Source organism: Acipenser ruthenus, chromosome 33 (assembly GCF_902713425.1).
Source record: "Acipenser ruthenus chromosome 33, fAciRut3.2 maternal haplotype, whole genome shotgun sequence".
Taxonomy (NCBI): domain Eukaryota; kingdom Metazoa; phylum Chordata; class Actinopteri; order Acipenseriformes; family Acipenseridae; genus Acipenser; species Acipenser ruthenus.
In genome coordinates this window covers 12,701,353-12,710,869 of record NC_081221.1, presented here as the reverse complement: position 1 = coordinate 12,710,869, position 9,517 = coordinate 12,701,353, and the positions used below count along the sequence as shown (strand labels likewise).

At 40.8% G+C, this 9,517-nt stretch overlaps 1 protein-coding gene across 2 annotated transcripts; it reads left to right on the top strand.

The window, feature by feature from the left end:
- Positions 1 to 2,694: 2,694 nt before the first annotated feature.
- LOC131704975 (salivary glue protein Sgs-3-like) lies at positions 2,695 to 8,700 on the top strand. Of its 2 annotated transcripts, none has more exons than XM_059006793.1 (3): positions 2,695 to 2,867; positions 6,311 to 6,655; positions 7,919 to 8,700. In XM_059006793.1, exons 1-3 carry the CDS (start codon positions 2,801 to 2,803, stop codon positions 8,233 to 8,235), a joined length of 729 nt encoding a protein of 242 aa, XP_058862776.1. In that variant the 5' UTR covers positions 2,695 to 2,800; the 3' UTR covers positions 8,236 to 8,700. The 2 variants fall into 2 exon arrangements, with proteins under 2 accessions (XP_058862776.1, XP_058862777.1); XM_059006794.1 differs by having other exon boundaries at positions 6,311 to 6,419; positions 7,919 to 8,695.
- Positions 8,701 to 9,517: the final 817 nt, after the last annotated feature.

The window sequence follows — 9,517 nt, the reverse complement described above, 5'->3', positions numbered from 1 at the left end:
ATACACACTGCACACACACACACACTGCAGACACACAGACACTGCACACACACACAAACAGCACACACACACAAACAGCACACACACACCTGCACAGCACACACACACTGCACACTACACACACACTGCACGGCATACACACTGCACACACACACACACTGCACACTACACACACACTGCACACTACACACACACTGCACAAACACACACAAACAGCACACACACAAACAGCACACACACACAGCACACACACACTGCACACACACACACACACAAACAGCACAGACACACAAACAGCAGACACGCACTGCACACACACACACCTGCAAACACACACACAAACAGCACACACACACAAACAGTACACACACACACACACTGCACATGCACACTGTACAGTACACACACCTGTACAGCACGTACACACACACTGCACAGCACTATGCACACACACCCTGCACACGCATACTGCAGAGCACACACTCACACTGCACAACACTCACACACACTGCACACACACTGCACAGCACCATTAATGATGAACAGAACCCTTTCATTGGTAAACAGGGACTGATGATGTTTCTATTGAGACTTCAGCCACTTCTAACCTGATATAAGACGCTCATGGTTTGTATGCAGAAATAAATACAAGCACAGGTTCCGATCCTGAGGCATAATTAGCAGCTATCTCAGTAGAATGTGGGATCACACAGGTCATGTACAGCAGTGGTGAAAATCCAGATGAAAAACAGCAAAGAACAACTTGCAATTGATTTTATATTTCAGATGTTATTGTTATATTTCATACATTATTTTTTGGGTGATACAATTCTGCTTAATCTTTTTTCCCCCATATGCTCTCCCTTTGTAACAGTGTTCACAATCAGATTGCTCTGTGCTGCTCTGAACAAAACAGACACTTCTGGATAGACTTCCTGTGTCACAAACAGCAACGGAAAGCTTTTAAAGGGCTGATGATTAGAAACTGAGAATGTTTAACCGCGGTGAATTTGCACAGTACTGCTGCAGTTTACTGTGCTTCACCATGCTTTTGAATCCCTCTTTGCCTCTCATTTACCACACAAAACTGTTCTTGAACTTTGCTGAGCTTTCATATGGGCAGGTAGATGGAGAGGGATCATGCTGGGTTTATTCCATAGCAATTCATTGCAAACTCACTTTCACGAAGTTGATGAATTCAAGTTTAAATATACTTTCACATGGAACTGATGGTTGATTCTAATATTATCACATGACGTGTGTCCTAAACGTTTAAAGCAGATGACGTGAGGCTTAAGCTGACCACACTGTGGCTGAGGCGTACTGCAGAATGTGTGAAGCTTGAGATAAAGAACTTGTTTCACACCTTGTATGGAGATAGAGCAGAGACAGCTAATATAATATCTCATGTTAATCACACCCCCTTCACCTCTTAATGCTTAACAGCACACAAGAAAAGCTTCATGAATTACCAACGCACCAATTTATTGTGTGTGTTAATTATTAGTATTTAAAACAAACTTGACACGGTCAGCACTCGGATATACGACACTCAGATACACGTCAGTCGAGTTTTACCGTCCTTGTATTAAGAAACAAATCAATTCCCATTATTTATATATGTGTATATATGTGTGTGTGTGTGTGTGTGTGTGTGTGTGTGTGTGTGTGTGTGTGTGTGTGTGTGTGTGTGTGTGTGTAACAATTGAATGCACTTACCCGTCACACGCGATTTCCGACTCCTTCACCAGTTTTCTGACACAGCCTGATTTTTTTTAACATGCGCAAATCAGTCTGTCTTTATTGTACATTAGATACCATGAGGTATATATTTTTTAAGCTGTGATCTTTAGTTGTTTTTGTGCATTTTCATTTGCAAGTGAACTGTGACATTAGGGCCTTATCAAGCACTATATTCTGCATCTTTGAATACTGACTTTGGATACGGTTTTAATTCTGCAAACAGTTTTTTTGCTAATTCCTTTTACGTTGTACGCAGTTCTGTGCATGGTTAACATTTTGATTTCATTTTGCTGTTGGGTCATCAACAGGTCATTTTACATACTGGTACAATACCTACCGGATTTAAAAGTATGTTCTGTATTACAGTCCACGTGTCCACAGTCGTCTCTTTGGCAAGTAGGATATTTTCATAATCATATCGCTCTGAATTAAAATACTTCTGTTGTAAATATAGTACTGTACCAACAAGACCACATACAGTACATCTAAATGGAAGCCCACTTATTTTAAAACAGTCCTTTCAGCTTTTGTATTTTTAACATATGTATCTTTTTTGTGTTCTCTGAAAGACATCCAGTAATTCTCAAAAATAAAGAAGTCTTTAAATAACTAACAAGATTTGTGAAACCGACCCAGATAGTCAAAAAGTACCTTAACAGAACAAAAGAGTGAATTCATGAGATCATGAAAGACTATCCAAACTGGAACAGATTTAAACCGTTAAATCCTTCTTGAAAAATATACTTTCTAAATCCAGTCCAGAACTAAACCAAAGCAAATTAAAAGACTTAGATTAAATGTAGATTTTTAATACTACGATCCATTTTGAAACCCATGCTGTTTGTGTCCTACTGAAACCACAGACAACACTGAGAACAGGAGGTGGTCAGTACGCTATGCAGGTGTGTAAAAATACACATATAGATCATTCTGGTAAAACTAACAGTACAGGAAATATGCATTTAGTGCGGTCACAGAGCTGAGATCATCAAACACAAATAGAGTTTAACCCGAGTGCTGGACTTTGAGCTGAAACTGAGAGAGAGAGGAGAGGAGAATGGCTCTGAGCACTGAGCAAGCTCTGGCACTGCTACTGATCTTAAACAGCGCTCACCTCACAGCAGGTAAGTGATTCTCTCAGAGCAGTGCTTCACAACCTCTACTAAAGTAGGGGGCACATTGCTGTTTAGGGATTTCCCTACAGAGCACTAACAGCTTTGGACAAACACAAACACTGTTATATTACAAACTATACAGGGAGCAGCATTTTACACTAACATGTTGTTTGTAAGACGATTATGGATCTAACAGTACATCTAACAGTGTAAAATATGTGAAATGTCAGGGAAGACTCCACAATATTTTAAACTGCAACAAACTCTTCTCTCAGGTGAAATGGATTTGTAATTGCAAAAGGCAGCATTTAATTACATTTTAGCATTGAAAGAACAAACGAGTCAGGTACAGTAATGAAGGCACTAGCCAAACGCCTGTCTACTTGACTTAGTCTCTTGTAAGTTTTAACTTCTAAAATTGTAAACTGTAACAATTCTAATGCAGAAAGCGGAGATATTTATAACAGTGTATAGATTGTATTCTTTGTCATGTCATGTTCCTTATGGGTACAAATCATTTTGAAGCAGACGTTTCAGAAATAGATACTTCAGATTTGAAATATGAGAGCAATGTGATACTGGCAGCAAAAGACAAAATCTGTCTGTTTATTCATGTTGTTCTTTCTCCATGAAGACATTTCTAAGATGTTTTGTCCAGAGCCTTCAGTTATTATGCAGGGTCCATCTAGACCAGTGGTTTTCAACCTTTTCCTCTCCAGTACCAGTGTTTCCAACACCAGGTGTACCAGTAACTGTGTGCAATCTTAAACTGTGTGCAATCTTACAGCCAGGTGTGTTGAGTCTGTACTCACTTGTTTGTTGCCTCATTCTGCTGAATGGTTCATCTATGCAGCTGATGACTGCAATGAACTCAGCATGTTTGTATTTTATATATTTTGCAGGTGTTGTGTATGGAATTGGTGATCGCGCCTGTAATTGTGTACAGTTGTAATGGGAAACAGCAGCTCCCATGCTCAGTGTTAGTGAAGTCCTGATCTGACAGCATGTAACACAGACAGCGCTTATGATTACATGTTACTGTTTATTGTTCAGTAAAAACAAGTTTAAATCGCAGCGTGTTTGTTCTGCTATTTACGATATTAAATACACCACCGCAAGCGCGTTGTCATATATTTTAGATATTTTCATTGGTACAATCTGAGAGCTAAATTTAGTGAATGGCGGTTGTTCTTCTGCCATCGAGTAATCTGCTGTACATTTCAATTTGAATTCCCTTCATTTTTTTTCTCATCAGTACACTTCCTAATTACAGTCCCAAGTATTTCTGTGCGTTCTGCTTTCACATTTCTTAAAATGGTCAGTTTGAGAAATAAACTTTGTTTTCACTGCAGCAGCTGACCCTGCTTTAGTACAAAACTCCCGCGGCATTACTGTTTATCATTATGGTGACGTCACCGTGCCTGCTTCATTGGCTAAAGAGATATTATCAGCTCATCATCCAACTGGGGAATCTGCTGCGCAGTTAAATCATGCTTAAACTCCTGACGCTAAACAATGTAACCAAATCTATTATATCTGGGATAGCTGCGGCTGCTGAAGAAGATGCAACAGAAGATAAAACATCTGTTCGTGTATCTATAAAACTTTATTCAACTGTGTTAGGTGTACAGCACATCTGATCCACTGTAAAGAGTTGGCCACTGTTAACTAATGACGTTTGCCTAGTCTTTGTTGTTTACATCATCTTAAAAAAAAAATCTCAATTGTGCTTTGTTGAAACTCAAACTGGCTTTCAGATCTGGTATTTGTTTCTGTGTGGCTCTGCTGTGCGGCGGGTTCACGTCCTTGTATTCTGGATGGTTTGTGTGATTTCAATTGTAGCTTTTATTAGGGAGGACTTTCAGACAGATTCTACACATACAGCTTTGTGCGCCTTCACTCGCAATTGCAGCACAGTCATGTTCCCACTGTGGTGAAAAGGTGTGCTTGCCTGCTGGGTAAATGCAGCTCTATGTGTTTTCAATGGTGCTGAGCGCTCTTGCGAGAGCACCAGGCTTGATCCTGCGGCTGTCACAGCGCTTGGTCCAATGTTGCTCTTGTAGAAGACGGCCACGTTTATTTCGTTTCTCTGAACGTGGGTGAGTTTTACCTTTATTGTCATCAGTCATGTTTAATTTTGTCATTTGAATCAGTCACTTATCCATTTAAATTGTTTTCAATAACACGCTGTTCCTTATGCTGTAATACAATTTCAACTTGAATACAAATCTCGGTTATTATGTGATTACAAAATAAAAATACATAAATAAGATTATGATAGATTAGCCCTTCAAAACAAACTAATGTATTCCCCACCTAAAACATTAATGTAGTCCATATACAGGTAGTGGACAAAAAAATGGAAACCCCAATGTAAAGTCACTTAATAGGGCGTTGGGCCTCTATGGTATCCCGCTCTGTGGAGTTCTCGGTGGACCGTTTTTGATGAAACTGGCTGCTCGCGCCCCAGGTTGAAATTTGCAGTCAATTGATCTGCAGTTGCTCGTCTGTTTTGCCTTGCACTTGGAATTAATGCACGGATATCACGATCCTGGAGTATGCGCTTCCGCCCGTTGTTGCCCTTTGCTGATGATGTCTCTCCCTCGGAGTTCCATGCTGACATCACCGTAGACACTGTTGCTTGTGAAACATCAGCAAGTTGAGCTGTCTTGGTCACTGAAGCTCCTGCCAAACGCACCCCAACAATCACCCCTCTTTCAAAGTCACTGAGGTCTCCTCTTGCAGCCATGCTAGCCATAATTATAGGAAACCAGGCGTGTCCAGCATTTTTATACATGACCCTAAGCATGCTGGGATGTTATTTGCTTAATTAACGCATGAGCCACACCTGTTTGGAAGCCCTTGCTTTCAATATACTGGCCCTCATTTACCCAGATGTTTACAGTACAATACAGTACTTGGTGGCAGTGGGTGCAGAGGAAACGTTTCGTACAATGTATTGTTGATTGTGTGATTGAAAGCTAGAGAGATAACAATACTAGTGTATCTTAGCTTTCCAATACTGAATGAAGCTGATAATAATAAGTACAAGTCTTACAAGAGCTGCTCCACATGCTGCATCACACCCCACATCATACCTCAGGAACAACTTGAGCATCTCTGTTCTTCTTACTCATGTTGTTACTTCTAGAAGTGCTGACCAATGCTTCAGTCCATTTTCACACCCTTTATTGTGCTTAGCCCTTTGACTACTGCATCCTGGTACCTTTGCTGCACGTCACATGGTCAGATTGCTGCTAGACCATTGGAGCAAGTTAGAGAACCACACAGGAAGTGATTAGGGACCAGGAAGCAGCAGCAACCTTTCATCTATAGCGTTGTCTTTGAAAGATCTGCAATGTCAAAAATACAAGCGAACAACCGAAATATCATCAACAGAAGAATGTAGGTGTTTATTCCATTGAGTTTATTGTCTCTTCTCTCTCTTATAGCAGATTGCCCTGAACCAGACCGTGTTGCTGTCTCTGGCTCAGCTGGGGGGAGAGCAGTGCTGCCCTGTTCTTACACCCCCACCCCTGGGCAGGATGTAGCAGTCACATGGTATGCATATCAATATCAGGGAGAATGTGTTCTATTAATCTACAATTCAAAGACCCCCTCAGCACCCATCCCTGCACAGTGGAGCGGCCGAGTGAAGCTGTCTGATGAAGTCTCCTCTGGAAACGCCTCTCTGCTAATTTCTGAGCTCACACTGGAGGACACTCAGGATTACACGTGTATAGTGGGGATCAACAGGGAATGTGTCACTCACAGGGCTGTTAAACTGACAGTTCAAGGTAAATATAATAAACATGTTCTAGTTGGTGAGTACTTGTGTTAAAATTGAGAATATGTGCTGAACTGCTGAAACCACTCAAGGTCCTGTGTGTGACTACATGAACACCCTGCCTTGTTTTCAGCACACACACACAATGGGGTTTGTTTAAGGGTCATTTTCCTGCTGGTCAGTTACGTTACAGCTCTCTTGTTTTGTTTTTTTCTTGCTGAACAAAATGTTCTTCTGCTCCACTGGCATTTGGACCTCTGCTAGGCAGATTTCAGCTGCAGTCCTTACTGACAACTTACTGACTGCTTGGGTTTAGATTTTTGATTTCTTTTGATTGGTTGTTTTGTGTAATGTATTCCCTGTGGATTAACACACAGGGGTTTCTGTTAGAATCATAACATGCTGTATAATGTCAAATAACATCCACACATTCATAACAAAAGCAAATTAGAATACAGAACCTGAGAAGGGCTGCCAACACCAAACCCTTGTGTTTACCATTGAAGCTGTGTGTTCAAAGTCCCTTCATTATCCCATATTGTAAAGCTCACAGATCTTCTCAGTCAATCAGTTTCTAAGCACAGCGAGTTCAGTCATTATCCCAGATGTAACTTAAGCTAATTGGACTTTTAAAAGCTAAACGTCTAAAGTGACTCGGGCTTTAGAATCCTGAAACTCGCTTTTAAACAGCGACATACATTTCAAACAGCTTAAAACACATTTAAATACACACAATGTCTAGAACAGCATTAGTACCCTTTGCAGCGGCCATTACCTGTAGATAACTGACTTTGGGTCTGATTCACAGAATGTTTTTGTTGGCGTTGGTACCATTTCTGTCTTAATATCAGTGCTGATACCCTTCAGCAAATGATGTAACCCACACAGCTCAGTGTGCATGCTTGAATTAGTGACGCAGTAATAATGTGGTGTAGTTTTCAAGACGCTTCCTTTTGTTTTAGTGTCCTGTCTGTAAGAGTTAAGAGTCCCACTATCACGGTATAAAGGGTGGTATTAACACTAAGTAATTATTCATGAGAGCAGATCAAATGACATGGAAAAAACACCATGAGGACGTTTTTTGAATTACAGCGGAAGCAAGGAGTGAAGTTTGCGAAGTGATAATAACACACCTCCAGTCTTCACTCAATTTTTACCACTGGGACGTGAATTGGGCCCTTTGTCTTTGGCGGTGGTCAATTGTGTAGAAGGTACTGGCTGCTGTGTCAGATATTAAGGCATCATTTGTATGTAAATTGAATTGTGCTTACAGGACCTCCAAAGCGAGATTCAACTACTTCAAAAACAACGACCACAACACCAACAACTAGACCATCAGCAACCCCGACAACTAGACCACCAGCAACCCAGACAACTAGACCATCAGCAACCCCGACAACTAGACCATCAGCAACCCCGACAACTAGACCATCAGCAACCCCGACAACTAGACCATCAGCAACCCCGACAACTAGACCATCAGCAAACCAGACAACTAGACCATCAGCAACCCAGAAAACCAGCCCATGCCCAACCCAGCAGGGGAATGCAGCAGCACAGAGGAGATCGTTCTGCATGAAACCGCTTTGATAACTGGATTCTAATTGGATTGCATGTACCTGTATTTAGTGAGTGTTGTGAGTTAAGCCGAAGTTCAATTATTCCTGTGTGTTGCTGCTGCTGGATCCCTATGCCAGTATAGTCCATTGTGAAAGAGTATTGCTGTTACTGTAACCCGCTGCATCCTGCCTGTGCCTGCATCTCTTCATTTCTATATCATTTTAATAAGAGCGTTTTAGCATTTTGATATATTTCAGGTTCTATTCATCACTGATTGCTGTTGCTTTATTTGTTAATAAAGTAGCTGCTGCTGTTTACTATAGATCATTGTTACATACAGTTCTAAATTCTTTTTAGGAATATTATGTATAAAATGCATTAGAGAAAAAGCTTCTACTTCGTCTTGGAAATTAAAAACAGTGAATTACTAAATGTTAATTGCACATTGAAATGTGTTATTGCTTTTGCTTTTTTGCTTATGAATAATAAAATATTTAGCTGTGTCCTGTGTCTTGGCATTTCTCTGTACAATCCTCAGCCTCATTAGAGAGCCTGTGTGCTACAGAAGGTATGAAATTCCTTTTTTTCGGCTTCCAGCACCTACATAATGTGGGGTGTCAGACTATATTCCTGTTCACGGTGGAGCTGTTCTGTGGCCTCTCTGTCTAAGGAGGCCCTACAGGGCTGATAAGTTCACATTGTGAAGATATTCAGCCACTACTGTTGTCTTTTTCCTGTGGTTACAGTCCCTATTGCATATCTAATGACAGTTTATTAACATGGAACTGGACTTCAACTAAAAGCACTGCTGCCCCCTAGTGGATATTCTCAAGAGCAATACAGCAGTATAATCGGACACAGTTTGCTGTTAATGAAGTTTCACAACATTCGACTCGGATTAAACATCAGAGCTGAAGAAGCAGCAATATGTATATTGGAATTCCCTTAAGTTTATATAGAGCGCAATGACTTGGTAGTTATATTAACAGATAAAGGAAATATTTCAAAATTGTATGTGTGTTGCAGTTATTTTCTTAATATTGCGGGATCATTCTGAGGAAAGTGATGAGTTTATGCATTGAAGCGCTGTAGAGTGTGTCAGTAGATACTCGTGGAGCCACAGATGTGCCCATAGCCTGTATGTGGGGCACAGCCCCTTTAAATAACTCCGAGGAGAAGGCATTGTGAATGATTCCCGCTGTCTCATACTGGAGATGTCCTGGAAGGCTTTTGGTTATGAGATGCAGCAAACGTCTAAACCACAAAGTAAAAGAGACGGGCTCATCTGCATTCGTGGTTTCGAGCGTTTAAC

Bases quoted from the DNA above. Each gene is read 5' to 3' on its own strand.
- LOC131704975 (XM_059006793.1), top strand. From the start codon at position 2,801: ATGGCTCTGAGCACTGAGCAAGCTCTGGCACTGCTACTGATCTTAAAC. The intron at 2,868-6,310 runs GTAAGTGATTCT...TCTCTCTTATAG, and splicing joins CAGCGCTCACCTCACAGCAG to CAGATTGCCCTGAACCAGAC. The intron at 6,656-7,918 runs GTAAATATAATA...TTGTGCTTACAG, and splicing joins TGTTAAACTGACAGTTCAAG to GACCTCCAAAGCGAGATTCA.